Source organism: Tachyglossus aculeatus, chromosome 18, assembly GCF_015852505.1.
Source record: "Tachyglossus aculeatus isolate mTacAcu1 chromosome 18, mTacAcu1.pri, whole genome shotgun sequence".
In the NCBI taxonomy this organism is placed as follows: domain Eukaryota; kingdom Metazoa; phylum Chordata; class Mammalia; order Monotremata; family Tachyglossidae; genus Tachyglossus; species Tachyglossus aculeatus.
In genome coordinates, this window is record NC_052083.1 from 8382162 (window position 1) to 8397830 (window position 15669).

The 15669-nt window shown below is 42.9% G+C and overlaps 1 protein-coding gene across 2 annotated transcripts in view; it reads left to right on the forward strand.

Moving 5' to 3' along the window:
- ARHGAP39 (Rho GTPase activating protein 39) overlaps positions 1-15669 on the forward strand; it is a 282235-nt gene that overhangs the window by 67190 nt on the left and 199376 nt on the right. For both annotated transcript variants that reach the window (XM_038760044.1, XM_038760045.1), the window contains exon 2: positions 4554-4710. In XM_038760044.1, coding sequence (XP_038615972.1) covers positions 4631-4710 — 80 coding nt within the window. In that variant the 5' untranslated portion in view covers positions 4554-4630. The remainder of the gene's footprint in view (positions 1-4553; positions 4711-15669) is intronic.

The window sequence follows — 15669 nt, forward strand, 5'->3', positions numbered from 1 at the left end:
ATTTAATTGAATATTATTTGAATTATTTAATTATTTCGTTTCTCTGGTTTTTTACCGTAGGTGTGTCTGCCTTGAGGTTGGGGGTACTTGAGATAATCGGTATATAATAATAATAATAATGATGATGGCATTTGTTAAGCGCTTACTATGTGCAAAGCACTGTTCTAAGCGCTGGGGGGGGGGATACAGTGTGATCAAGTTGTCCCACATGGGGCTCACAGTCTTAATCCCCGTTTTTACAGATGAGGGAACTGAGGCTCAGAGAAGTTAAGGGACTTGCCCAAGGTCACACAGCAGACTGGCGGTGGAGCCGGGATTCGAACCCACGACCTCTGACTCCAAAGCCCAGGCTCTTTCCGCTGAGCCACGCTGCTTCTCTAATATATGTTATATATTGTATAACATAATAATCACATATATACATAATCACATATATTAATCACATATCACATATATTAATTATATAATAATCACATATATACATATAATATAGGTATATTATATGTGAGTGAAACGTTCTGGGTAGAAATAAAATAATGCACGTTGGCTAAACCACTTCTGGCTTCTGTAATAGGCTAAAATCTCTATTTGTGGCTTACCGACGGAATTAAAATGTAACGCTTGTTAAAATCAGAGCATTAGTTCAGCACACCACTAAACCTCTACCTGATGTTAAGATGATGATGACGGGAAATCCGTAGCGCTGAATCCTAACGATCCATCAGCCTTTTCTTGCCGATTTGTACTTCCCAAGCGCTTAGTGCAGTGCTCTGCACACAGTAAGCGCTCAATAAATACGATTGAATGAATGAATGAATGTACGAGCACTGTACATACATATATACATATATACGGGTGCAAATCTTCCGTGGTAGCCAGCCTGTTGAATTTGGAAGCCGCCTTAGCAGGCCCATTCGTGTGTTTGTTTTCATTCATTCATTCAATCGTATTTTTTGAGCGCTTACTGTGTGCGGAGCACTGTACTAAGCGCTTGGGAAGTCCAAGTTGGCAACATATAGAGACGATCCCTATTTGACAATGGGCTCACAGTCTAGAAGGGGGAGACAGACAACAAAACAAAACACATAGACAGGTGTCAAGTCATCACAGTAAATAGAAATAAAGCTAGATGCACATCATTAACAAAATAAATAGAAGGGTAAATATGTACAAGTAAAATAGAGTAATAAATCTGTACAAACATAGATACAGGTGCTGTGGGGAGGGGAAGGAGGTAGGACGGGGGGATGGGGAGGAGGAGAGGAAATATTGGGGCCTGTTTGCCTGCCAATAATGGTGGTAGAATCAATCAATCAATCAATCGTATTTATTGAGCGCTTACTGTGTGCAGAGCACTGTACTAGGCGCCTGGGAAGTCCAAGTTGGCAACATATAGAGACGGTCCCTATTCGACAGCGGGCTCACAGTCTAGAAGGGGGAGACAGATAACGAAACAAAACACATAGGTGTCGTCATCACAGTAAATAGAAATAAAGCTAGATGCACATCATTAACAAAATAAATAGAATAGTAAATATGTACAAGTAAAATAGAGTAATAAATCTGTACGAACATTGATACAGGTGCTGTGGGGAGGGGAAGGAGGTAGGGCAGGGGGGATGGGGATGGGGAGAGGAAATATTGGGGCCTGTTTGCCTGCCAGTGATGGTGATAGAATCAATCAATCAATCGTATTTATTGAGCGCTTACTGTGTGCACAGCACTGTACTAAGCGCTTGGGAAATCCACATTGGCAACATATAGAGACAGTCCCTACCCAACTGTGGGCTCACAGACTAGAAGAAGGAGGAGACAGAGAACAAAACCAAACAAATTAACAAAATAAAATAAATAGAATAGATATGTACAAGTAAAATAAATAAATAAATAGAGTAATAAATATGTACAAACATCTATATATATATGCAGGTGCTGTGGGGAAGGGAAGGAGGTAAGATGGGGGGGATGGAGAAGGGGATGAGTATACTAGGCACCAGTCACAAAGTCCAATTTTGCTGAATGCCCCGATAACTCTTGGTTGTGAAGAGACCGGACAGACATTGTTCTGTTGTTAAGCGCTTAGTACAGTGCTCTGCACATAGTAAGCGCTCAATAAATACAATTGATGATGAAGGATGGACATTTTCCTTTGAAGGGATCTGCTGCTATCTTTTTTTTTTTTTAATGTCATTTGTTAAGAACATTCATTCCGTCATATTTATTGAGCGCTTACTGTGTGCAGACCACTGTACTAAGCGCTTGGGAAGTCCAAGTTGGCAACATATAGAGACGGTCCCTATTCGACAGCAGGCTCACAGTCTAGAAGGGGGAGACAGACAACAAAACAAAACACGTGGACACGTGTCAAGTCGTCAGAACAAATAGAATTAAAGCTAAGTGTGCATCATTAACAAAATAAATAGAATAGTAAATTATGTACAAGTAGAATAAATAGAGTATAGAGCATACTATGTGCCTTGCACTGTACTAAGCGCTTGGGTAGATACAGGCTAATCAGGTGGGCCTGGGCCGAACGCAAGGCCTTTAATATTCATTCATTCATTCATTCATTCATTCAATCGTATTTATTGAGCGCTTACTGTGTGCACAGCACTGTACTAAGCGCTTGGGAAGTACAAGTCGGCGACGTATAGGGACGGTCCCTACCCCACGACGGGCTCACAGTCTTACCTCCTTCCTTTCCAGTCTTACCCCATCTTACCTCCTTCCCTTCCCCACAGCACCTGTATATACGTATATATGTTTGTACATATTTATTACTCTATTTATTTATTTATTTATTTTACTTGTACATATCTATTCTATTTATTATTTTTTTTTTTAGTATGTTTGGTTTTGTTCTCCGTCTCCCCCTTTTAGACTGTGAGCCCACTGTTGGGTAGGGACACTGTTGGGTACAGTGCTCCGCACACAGTAAGCGCTCAATAAATACGATTGATTCATTCATTCATTCAATCGTATTTATCGAGCGCTTACTGTGTGCAGAGCACTGTACTGAGCGCTTGGGAAGTACAAGTTGGCAACATATAGAGACAGTCCCCACCCAACAGCGGGCTCACAGTTTATGTTCCTAAAACATAACGATTGATTGATAGAAGGGGGAGACAGACAACAAAACACGTGGACAGGTGTCAAGTCGTCAGAGCAAATAGAATTAAAGCTAAGCGCGCATCTTTAACAAAATAAATAGGATAGTAAATTATGTACAAGTAGAATAAATAGAGTATAGAACATATTATGTGCCGTGGACCGTACTAAGCGCTTGGGTAGATACAGGCTAAGCAGGTGGGCCTGGGCCGAACTCAAGGCCTTTAATATAATCATAATAAAAGTCACCGTTATCAGCAAACACGTAAACTAGATTGATAACATAACTGATTGGCCTCAGGGCTCAAGTTACTGTAATTTTAGTTGATAGACAGGGGCTCCCACCTTACTGAATAATTGAGAGCCATTTCATACGCTCCAAAAGCTCCCCTAGCCGGCTGTCAATAGGTTTAGAGTTTGAGCAGTTAATTCTAGATGCCAAGATGCCACTGAAACCATCAATGGTAAATTTGCGACCATCTGGTCAGGATGCTATTTTGCAGTTTCCACCCGAGCGAATTTTCCCATGGGCTATGGAGAGATTCAGAGTGATGGGGAGGCCATTTTTTTTTCCTGGGAGTAAAATTAAATTTTAAAATTTAACATGAAATTTAAAAATTTAACGTTAAATTTAAAAATTTAAAATAAAACCTAAAAATTTAAAATAAAGTCTAAAAATTTAACATAAAATTAAAAAATTTAAAATAAAATCTAAAAATTTAACATAAAATTTAAAGATTTAAAATAAAAGTTAATTTAGTAAAATCAAAATTGTACATATTTATTCTATTTATTTTATTTTGTGAATATGTTTTGTTTTGCTGTCTGTCTCCCCCCTTCTAGACTGTGAGCCCGCTGTCGGGTCGGGACCGTCTCTAGATGTTGCTGACTTGGACTTCCCAAGCGCTTAGTACAGTGCTCTGCACACAGTAAGCGCTCAATAAATACGATTGATTGATTGTTGGGTAGGGACCGCCTCTATATATGGCCGCCTTGGACTTCCCAAGCGCTTAGTACAGTGCTCTGCACACAGTAAGCGCTCAATAAATACGATTGAATGAATGAGTGAATGAATGAAAAGTCCTTCCTGACTTTCCAGGCAGGTTCACCTGGGTGATAATTAGCCGCTGAAGGCCGACTGAGCAGAAAGTGTACCGCTAATTCATTCAATCGTATTTATTGAGCGCTTACTGTGTGCAGAGCACTGTACTAAGCGCTTGAGAAGTCCAAGTCGGCAACATATAGAGACGGTCCCTACCCGACAACGGGCTCACAGTGTAGAAGGGGGAGACAGACGACAAAACGAATCATGCAGACAGGTGACAAAACACGTATTCATTCATTCAATCGTATTTATTTTTCTGGATTATTTTTACAGCTTGTTTACTAAACGTTCAGCCGCCCGTGTGTTTAACGGAAGGATTTTTTTTCCCTCTCTCTCGCAGCCCATCGCCTGCCCATCTGATGGAGTCCTGAGGATGAGTCCGTAACGTCCCGTTCACTTCGGCGGCAACACACTGCAATGTCCCAAACACAGGATTACGATTGCAGGAGTCATAATGCTGAGGGGCAGGACCCGAGGAGTTCCGCGTCGAGCACCAGGTAAACGGGAAGGGGGAATCCAAACCGAAAACGTCTGGGACGAGGCGGTCGAATGCAGCCTTATGTTTTCATTTCTTCGCGAACAAATATCTCTGTGGCTGAAAAATTCCCCGCGAAACGTAGCAGACGGACAGGGGCTCGGTTTTGCCGTCGATCCTTTAAAAAAAAAGTCTCTTTGAGCGGTTTTGCTGTAGGTCCTTTAATCAATCAATCGTATTTATTGAGCGCTTACTGTGTGCAGAGCACTGTACTAAGCGCTTGGGAAGTGCAAGTTGGCAACATATAGAGACAGTCCCGACCCAACAGTGGGTTCACAGTCTAAAAGGGGGAGACAGAGAACAGAACCAAACGTACTAACACAGTAAAATAAATAGAATAGATATGTACAAGTCAAATAAATGGAGTAATAAATATGTACAAGCATATATACATATATGTATATCCTTTAAACATATCCTTTAAAAAACAGTCCCTTTGAGCGATTGCCGTGTGGCTATCGGGGCCGCACCAGTGCACCGGAAAGGGCAGTGTTTGAATTTCATGTTGCTGTCTGATGCGATTCCTCTGCCAACTGTCTTATTACGTGTACATATTTACTATTCTATTTAGTTTATTTTGTTAATATGTTTTGTTTTGTTATCCGTCTCCCCCTTCTAGACTGTGAGCCCGCTGTCGGGTAGGGACCGTCTCTATATCAATCAATCAATCAATCAGTCGTATTTATTGAGCGCTTACTGTGTGCAGAGCACTGGACTAAGCGCTTGGGAAGTCCAAGTTGGCAACATATAGAGACAGTCCCCTACCCAGCAGTGGGCTCACAGTCTAAAAGGGGGGAAACAGAGAACAGAACCAAACGTACTAACACAGTAAAATAAATAGAATAGATATGTACAAGTAAAATAAATAAATGGAGTAATAAATATGTACAAACATATATGCATATATGTATATCCTTTAAACATATCCTTTAAAAAACAGTCCCTTTGAGCGATTGCCGTGTGGCTATCGGGGCCGCACCAGTGCACCGGAAAGGGCAGCGTTTGAATTTCCTATTGCTGTCCGATGCGATTCCTCTGCCAACTGTCTTATTACGTGTACATATTTACTGTTCTATTTAGTTTATTTTGTTAATATGTTTTGTTTTGTTGTCTGTCTCCCCCTTCTAGACTGTGAGCCCGCTGTCGGGTAGGGACCGTCTCTATATCAATCAATCAATCAATCAGTCGTATTTATTGAGCACTTACTGTGTGCAGAGCACTGGACTAAGCGCTTGGGAAGTCCAAGTTGGCAACATATAGAGACAGTCCCCTACCCAGCAGTGGGCTCACAGTCTAAAAGGGGGAAACAGAGAACAGAACCAAACGTACTAACACAGTAAAATAAATAGAATAGATATGTACAAGTAAAATACATAAATGGAGTAATAAATATGTACAAACATATATGCATATATGTATATCCTTTAAACATATCCTTTAAAAAACAGTCCCTTTGAGCGATTGCTGTATGGCTATCGGGGCCGCACCAGTGCACCGGAAAGGGCAGTGTTTGAATTTCCTGTTGCTGTCCGATGCGATTCCTCTGCCAACTGTCTTATTACGTGTACATATTTACTATTCTATTTAGTTTATTTTGTTAATATGTTTTGTTTTGTTATCCGTCTCCCCCTTCTAGACTGTGAGCCCGCTGTCGGGTAGGGACCGTCTCTATATCAATCAATCAATCAATCAGTCGTATTTATTGAGCGCTTACTTTGTGCAGAGCACTGGACTAAGCGCTTGGGAAGTACAAGTTGGCAACATATAGAGACGGTCCCTACCCAACAGTGGGCTCACAGTCGAAAAGGGGGAGACAGAGAACAGAACCAAACATACTAACACAATAAAATAAATAGAATAGATATGTACAAGTCAAATAAATAGAGTAATAAATATGTACAAATATATATGCATATATGTATATCCTTTAAACATATCCTTTGAAAAACAGTCCCTTTGAGCGATTGCCGTGTGGCTATCGGGGCCGCACCAGTGCACCGGAAAGGGCAGTGTTTGAATTTCCTGTTGCTGTCCGATGCGATTCCTCTGCCAACTGTCTTATTACGTGTACATATTTACTATTCTATTTAGTTTATTTTGTTAATATGTTTTGTTTTGTTATCCGTCTCCCCCTTCTAGACTGTGAGCCCGCTGTCGGGTAGGGACCGTCTCTATATCAATCAATCAATCAATCAGTCGTATTTATTGAGCGCTTACTGTGTGCAGAGCACTGGACTAAGCGCTTGGGAAGTCCAAGTTGGCAACATATAGAGACAGTCCCCTACCCAGCAGTGGGCTCACAGTCTAAAAGGGGGGAAACAGAGAACAGAACCAAACGTACTAACACAGTAAAATAAATAGAATAGATATGTACAAGTAAAATAAATAAATGGAGTAATAAATATGTACAAACATATATGCATATATGTATATCCTTTAAACATATCCTTTAAAAAACAGTCCCTTTGAGCGATTGCTGTGTGGCTATCGGGGCCGCACCAGTGCACCGGAAAGGGCAGTGTTTGAATTTCCTGTTGCTGTCCGATGCGATTCCTCTGCCAACTGTCTTATTACGTGTACATATTTACTGTTCTATTTAGTTTATTTTGTTAATATGTTTTGTTTTGTTGTCTGTCTCCCCCTTCTAGACTGTGAGCCCGCTGTCGGGTAGGGACCGTCTCTATATCAATCAATCAATCATATTTATTGAGCGCTTACTTTGTGCAGAGCACTGGACTAAGCGCTTGGGAAGTACAAGTTGGCAACATATAGAGACGGTCCCTACCCAACAGCGGGCTCACAGTCTAAAAGGGGGAGACAGAGAACAAAACCAAACATACTAACAAAATAAAATAAATAGAATAGATATGTACAAGTCAAATAAATAAATGTTTATTTATATGTTGCCAACTTGGACTTCCCAAGCGCTTCGTACAGTGCTCTGCACCCAGTAAGCGCTCAATAAATACGATTGAACGAATAAACTGTCAGCTGTGTGACTTTGGGCACACTCTGTGCCTCGCTTACCTCATCTGTAAAATGGGGATGAAGCCTGTGAGCCCCACGTGGGACAACCTGATCACCCTGTAACCTCCCCAGCGCTTAGAACAGTGCTTGGCACATAGTAAGCGCTTAACAAATACCATCAATCAATCAATCAATCAATCGTATTTATTGAGCGCTTACTGTGTGCAGAGCACTGTACTAAGCGCTTGGGAAATCCAAGTTGGCAACATATAGAGACAGTCCCTACCCAACAGTGGGCTCACAGTCTGTATATACCATCAGTATGTTGCCAACTTGTACTTCCCAAGCGCTTAGTACAGTGCTCTGCACACAGTAAGCGCTCAATAAATACGATTGATTGATCGATTGATTGAAAGGGTCTTGTTGGACTTGGGTTATTTGTGTCTTCAAATTCAATCTGCTTCCGGTTCATGGTTGCATGTGAGGATAGTTGGCTAGCCTTTTTATTCTGTTAGGAGGTAACAAAAATCAGTTTATCTTATAACTTATACTTATAACTTATAGCTTATACTTATAAAAGTAAGGGCTTTTAGACTGTGAGCCCACTGTTGGGTAGGGACTGTCTCTATATGTTGCCAATTTGTACTTCCCAAGCGCTTAGTACAGTGCTCTGCACACAGTAAGCGCTCAATAAATACGATTGATGATGATGATAACCGCTGCCGGTGGAAAAATGAATATTTTCCTAGCTCAGGAAATTTCCCGGATGATTGTTCTAATTCAGCCAATCGGGCTGTCCCGGGGCCCTTATCTGGCTTGTCGCAGGGACGTGCTGGTTAGGGCTTCCAGCTGGTTTTAGTGGGAACGGGCAGGAATAAAAGTCGAAAATCCGTGGGGAGTTGGAGCAGTTTAATTACATAGTAGCCTCCCTGGAAGATGGTGGCTGGGATTCAGAGCTATAAAAGGAGGTTTCTACAGCCCCCTGTGCTCCTTGCCTCCGGTGAGTAGTTAACTCTTGCTTCTGACTTGTTATTCAGCTGTGGCCCCATTGCTCTGAAAAGTGCAGTAGGGAATTTAGAGCGTCTATAAGAATAATGATGATGATGGTGTTTGTTAAGCGCTTACTAAAAGCACTGTTCTAAGCGCTGGGGAGGTTACAAGGTGATCAGGTTGTCCCACGGGGGGCTCCCAGTCTTCACCCCCATTTTCCAGATGAGGGAGCTGAGGCCCAGAGAAGTTAAGTGGGGACCGTCTCTATATGTTGCCGACTAGTACTTCCCAAGCGCTTGGTACAGTGCTCGGCACACAGTGAGCGCTCAATAAATACGATTGAATGAATGAATACATGTTTTGTCACCTGTCTGCATGATTCGTTTTGTCAGCTGTCTCCCCCTTCTAGACTGTGAGCCCATTGTCGGGTAGGGACCGTCTCTATATGTTGCCGACTTGGACTTCCCAAGCGCTTAGTACAGTGCTCTGCCCACAGTAAGCGCTCAATAAGTACGATTGAATGAATGAATACATGTTTTGTCACCTGTCTGCGTGATTCGTTTTCTCATCTGTCTCCCCCTTCTAGACTGTGAGCCTGTTGTCGGGTAGGGACCGTCCCTATATGTTGCCGACTTGTACTTCCCAAGCGCTTAGTACAGTGTTCTGCACTCGATAAATACAATTGAATGAATGAATGAATGAAGTGACTGTCCCAAAGTCACACAGCTAAGTGGCGGAGCCGGGATTAGAACCCATGACCTCTGACTCCAAAGCCCGGGCTCTTTCCACTGAGCCACGCTGCTGTTCTCTCAGAGCTTTAATTTCGAGGCGGCATGTGACGCTCGCGGACGGTGACTCTGAGTTGTTTCCATTGGCTTTCACCGTCGTTAGGTTGTTTTTTGTTTTAATGTAGGGTGTGGGCAGAGTTGAGCGGTTGAAATAGTGCTTGAGGGAGGCAGGAATTGCGCCTGTCAACTATACCGTACTCTCTCAAGCGCTTAGTACAGTGCCCTGAACACAGTAAGTGCTCAATCAATCAATCAGTCAATCAATCGTATTTATTGAGCGCTTACTGCGTTCAGAGCACTGTACTAAGCGCTTGGGAAGTACAAGGTGGCAACATATAGAGGCAGTCCCTACCCAGCAGTGGGCTCACAGTCTAAAAGAAAGTCTCAATAAATACGATTGAATGAATGAATGAATTGAATGAGCCTCCTCCAATTGTCCTCTCCCCCTCCTCATCCCCCCGCCTTACCTCCTTCCCCTCCCCACAGTTGTACGTGTTTATTACTCCATTTATCGATCTATTTTATTTGTACATATTTATTCTACGTATTTTATTTTGTTAATATGTTTTTATCTTGTTGTCTGTCTCTCCCTTCTCGACTGTCCCTGTTGGGTAGGGACCGTCTCTCTATGTTGCCGACTTGGATTTCCCAAGCGCTTAGTCCAGTGCTCTGCACACAGTAAGCGCTCAATAAATACGGTTGATTGATTGATTGATTAGTCCAGTGCTCTGCACATAGTAAGTGCTCAATACGATTGAATGAATGAATGAATGAATGAATGAATGAATGAACATGGTAAAACCCTCAATAAATGCCACTGACTGATTGATTGAAACTGTCTCCACTGGGAGACGGCCGCTTGTTTCTTCCCAAGAAAGGGATATGTCTCTCATTGAATGAATGAATGAATGAATGAATGAACATGGTAAAACCCTCAATAAATGCCACTGACTGACTGATTGAAACGGTCTCCACTGGGAGACGGCCGCTTGTTTCTTCCCAAGAAAGGGATACGTCTCTCTAAAAGGCCAGTCGGAGGGCTTGGCTACCTACCATGTGACAGTCATCATCCTCTAGCGGCATTCACTGGGCCTTTGTCCTGCTCGAATGGAGTGGACAGAATGAATTACCCGAGTAAAATAAGCTGAAAGGAGATCCTGTGGAATGCTGCTGGTATGACAGTCCCTTTGGAAGTTCAGTTGCATCTTTTCCCGGAACTCTCGGTTTGCGTTGGAAACGGAAATTCCCGAAGATCGTGTCCGCGAAAACCCACGGAATAGTAAATTGTGAGCCGAGTAAATGAATGAATGCAAAAATGGTCGTATTGATTGCTAGGCTGATGATGGCACGCAGTAAGCGCTCAATAAATAATAATAATAATAATGATGGCGTTTATTAAGCGCTTACTGTGTGCAAAGCACTGTTCTAAGCGCTGGGGAAGTTACAAAGTGTTCAGGTTGTCCCATGGGGGGCTCACAGTCAATCCCCATTTTACAGATGAGGTAACTGAGGCACAGAGAAGTGAAGTGGCTTGCCCAAAGTCACACAGCTGACAACTGGCGGGGCTGGGATTTGAACCCATGACCACTGACTCCAAAGCCCGGGCTCTTTCCACTGAGCCACGCTGATTGATTGATTGACTGATGGGAATTATATACAGTTTTGTCCATGAGAGCAAGTAGGGAAATTAAGTAAGGACAAACCAAACCAAATTTAGAGGGGGTTTTCAGGAAATTGTCCCTGCCCTTGTATTACAGTCCAGCCTCATTTTTTTTTTTACACAGTCTCATCTTTCTTATTCAGATGAAAAACCAGCTATGTATCTTTTTTGGGGAAAAAAACTGACTTTGATCCACAGAGGCATGTAGTTTCAGTTTATGCCTCTAATGTTAAAAGATCGTGAAACAATAGGTCTCCTGCAGCGTGGCTTAGTGGAAAGAGCCCGGGCTTTGGAGTCAGAGGTCATGGGTTCAAATCCCGGCCCCGCCAATTGTCAGCTGTGTGACTTTGGGTAAGTCACTTCACTTCTCTAAGCCTCAGTTCCCTCATCTGGAAAATGGGGATTAAGACTGTGAGCCCCCGTGGGACAACCTGATCACCTTGTATCCCCCCCAGCGCTTAGAACAGTGCTTTGCACATAGTAAGCACTTAACAAATGCCATTATTATCATTATTATTATTATGCGCTTCTGTTTGCAATCATAAAAAGTAGGCATTCCAACTTTAAAAAAAATCCACCTGTTTGGTTTGGTTTAGTTGTCAAACCTTTCCCAGCATAAAAGCGATCTAATGTAATCTTGTCCAAGTAAATATGCAAACTGGGATAATGAGTATGTTCTGTATTTTAATTTATTTAAAGGTAGCGGTCTCGCAGAGTGTAGTTGGTATCATAATTGATGTAATCTATTTAAGAGAAGCAGCGTGGCTCAGTGGAAAGAGCGCGGGCTTGGGAGCCGGAGGTCATGGGTTCTAATCCCGGCCCTGCCACTTGTCAGCTGTGTGACTTTGGGCAAGTCACTTCACTTCTCTGGGCCTCAGTGACCTCATCTGGAAAATGGGGATTAAGACTGTGAGCCCGCCGTGGGACGACCTGATCACCTTGTCCAGTGCTTAGAACAGGGCTTTGCTCATTCATTGTCGTATTTATTGAGCGCTTACTGTGTGCAGAGCACTGTACTAAGCGCTTGGGAAGTACAAGTTGGCACATAGTAAACGCTTAACAAATGCCATTATTGTTATTATTTCCAGCAAAAACAAATACCGCATCAACACCACACTGCATCACCCCGTGACTCTTGCAAAAAAGAGACTTAGAGAAATCTTCATCATCACCATGGCATTCAAGTAAAATTAATAATAATAACAATGGTATTCGTTAAGCCCTTTCTGTTCCTGAGCGCTGGGGGAGATACAGGTTCAAATCCCGGCTCCGCCACTTGTCAGCTGGGTGACTTTGGGCCAGTCACTTCACTTCTCTGGGCCTCAGTTCCCTCATCTGGAAAATGGGGATTAAGATTGTGAGCCCCACATGGGACAACTGATCACCCTGTATCCTCCCCCAGCGCTTCGAACAGTGCTTTGCACATAGTAAGGGCTTAACAAATACCAAAATTATTATTATATGTTTGTACATATTTATTACTCTATTTATTTATTTTTCCTGTACAGATCTATTCTATTTATTTTATTTTGTTAGTATGTTTGGTTTTCTTCTCTGTCTCCCCCTTTTAGACTGTGAGCCCACTGTTGGGTAGGGGCTATCTCTATATGTTGCCAACTTGTCCTTCCCAAGTGCTTAGTACAGTGCTCTGCACACAGTAAGCCCTCAATAAATATGATTGATTGATTGTTTATTATTAACCCAAGTCCTGTGACAGTGCTTTGCTCATAGTAAGGGCGTAACAAATACCAAAATCATCATTATTATTATTAACCCAAGTCCTGTGACTCCGAGACTCGATAGCTTTCCAGTAGGCCACTGGAAATTCTTGCCGGTTCTTTCCTCCTCCTTCAGGATATTTGGTCTTACAAATGCTCCCTGTCAGAGGCGATATGCTAAATTAGGAGTCCGTTCATCTCTTGATGCCTTTGGGGGCTTGCTTTTCAGGCCGGGGGCCATTGATCCTTGCCTCCCCAGTCAAAGATTTGCTAGTGAGGTTACGCGTCGGGGACTGTTGGCAAAACCACAGAAGCTGCAGGCGGCAGAGACCGAGATTGTCTGTCTGGTTAGTGCCAAACTGTCTCCTACCATTTGGAATAATTGGGTTCTCACCCCCTCCTTCAGGTCTTTTCTTCCGAGTTTAATAGGTGGGGTGCCTTGATTTTCCGTTGAGCTACAGTTTAATAGGTGGGGTGCTTTGATTTTCCGCTGAGCCGCAGTCCGTCTTTCGGGTGCCATCAGGGTTTGGGTTGGTTTAAGAGGTGTCTCAGTCTGCAGTCACGAAGATGAAAACCATGACTCAGTCAATCGTATTTATTGAGCGCTTACTGTGTGCAGAGCACTGGACTAAGCGCTTGGGAAGTCCAAGTTGGCAACATCTAGAGACAGTCCCTACCCAACAGTGGGCTCACAGTCTAAAAGGGGGAGACGGAGAATGAAACCAAACATACTAACAAAATAAAATAAAATAGATATGTACAAGTAAAATAAATAAGTAGAGTAAGATCCTTTCCTGGTAAGTCTGGGCTGGGGCGGGCTGGCACGCCACCAAACCCTAATGGTCTGGGTGGTTTTGGTCAGTTTGGGCTCCCAGCAACTCTTCCCCCCACCCCAATTCCCATTTTCCAGATTTCAGGTGAGCAGAATTGAGGCACACGTGCTAAGCCCCATCCTGTGAGCTGGGATTGTTTCTATCAATTCTGTAGTATTTTCTTCTCCCAAGTGCCTAGTAATAATAATAATGATAATGATGATGATGGCATTCATTAAGCGCTTACTATGTGCAAAGCACTGTTCTAAGCGCTGGAGAGGTTACAAGGTGATCAGGTTGCCCCACGGGGGGCTCACAGTCTTAATCAGCTGCGTGGCTCAGTGGAAAGAGCACGGGCTTTAGAATCATCATCATCAATCGTATTTATTGAGCGCTTACTGTGTGCAGAGCACCGTACTAAGCGCTTAAGTACAAGTTGGCAACATATAGAGACAGTCCCCACCCAATAGTGGGCTCACAGTCTAATCAGAGGTCACAGGTCCTGGGTTCAAATCCCAGCTCCGCCACTTGTCAGCTGTGTGACTTTGGGCAAGTCACTTCACTTCTCTGGGCCTCAGTTCCCTCATCTGGAAAATGGGGAAGAAGACTGTGGGCCCCTCGTGGGACAACCTGATTACCTTGTATTTACCCCAGCGCTTAGACAAGTGCTGTGCACATCGTAAGCGCTTGACAAATACCAACATTATTATTATTAATCCCCATATATGTTGCCAACTTGTACTTCCCAAGCGCTTAGTACAGTGCTCTGCACACAGCAAGCGCTCAATAAATACAATTGATTGATTGATTGATTTTACAGATGAGGTAACTGAGGCCCAGAGAAGTGAAGTGACTTGCCCAAAGTCACACAGCTGACAATGGGCAGAGCCGGGATTTGAACCCACGACCTCCGACTCCAAAGTCCGTGCTCTTTCCACCGAGCCACGCTGCTCTCCCCGCAAATGTTGAACAAATACCACCGACTGATTGCCAACCTCTGAAGTTTTCAGTCGGCAACAACCGCTCTTGATTATCCTTTGATTCGTCTTTTGATTCTTTATGAGTCTTCTCTCCTTATGATTCTTGGAAGACTATAGCTTACTTTTCATCGGTTTTTTCCTCCAGTCTGTAAACTCTTTGTGGGCAGGGAACACATCTACCAATTCTTGTATCGCGGTGTCCCAGGCACTTAGTACAGCGCTCGGCACACGGAAAGTGCTCAATAGGTACGACTGATCAATCAAAAGCCGAATCTGCCTCAGTAGCATATTCGGTTTCCTCCCTTAGATGCTCCTGGCTTTTATTCTGATCTTTAAATGCTTGGCTTCCTTACTGTAAAAGAATTCTGCGTTAGAAGGTGTCATTCCCCAGCAATTATCGTGATTGAATTACCACTGTTCTTTGCATCCAGCAGGATTAATAGGTACTTTGTACTTCCTCCTCTTTCTTCTTGCTTTGTACATTAGAGCTCAGAACAGTGAGGTTTTTGAGTCATGACAAATTCTTCTTTCATTCATTCATTCATTCATTCATTCAGTCGTATTTATTGAGCGCTTCCTGTGTGCAGAGCACTGGACTAAGCGCTTGGGAAGTCCAAGCTGGCAGCATATAGAGACGGTCCCTACCCAGCAGCGGGCTCACAGTCTAGAAGGGGGAGACAGACAACAAAACAAAGCATATAAACCAAATAAAATACATAGAATGAATATGTACAAGTAAAATAAATAAATAGAGTCATTCATTCATTCATTCAATCATATTTATTGAGCGCTTACTGTGTGCAGAGCACTGTACTAAGCGCTTGGGAAGTACAAGTTGGCAACATATAGAGACAGTCCCTAACCAACAGTGGGCTCACAGTCTAGAAGGGGGAGACAGGCAACAAAACATATAAACCAAATAAAATAAATAGAATAAATATGTACAAGTAAAATAAATAAATAGAGTAATTCATTCATTCAGTCGTATTTATTGAGCGCTTACTGT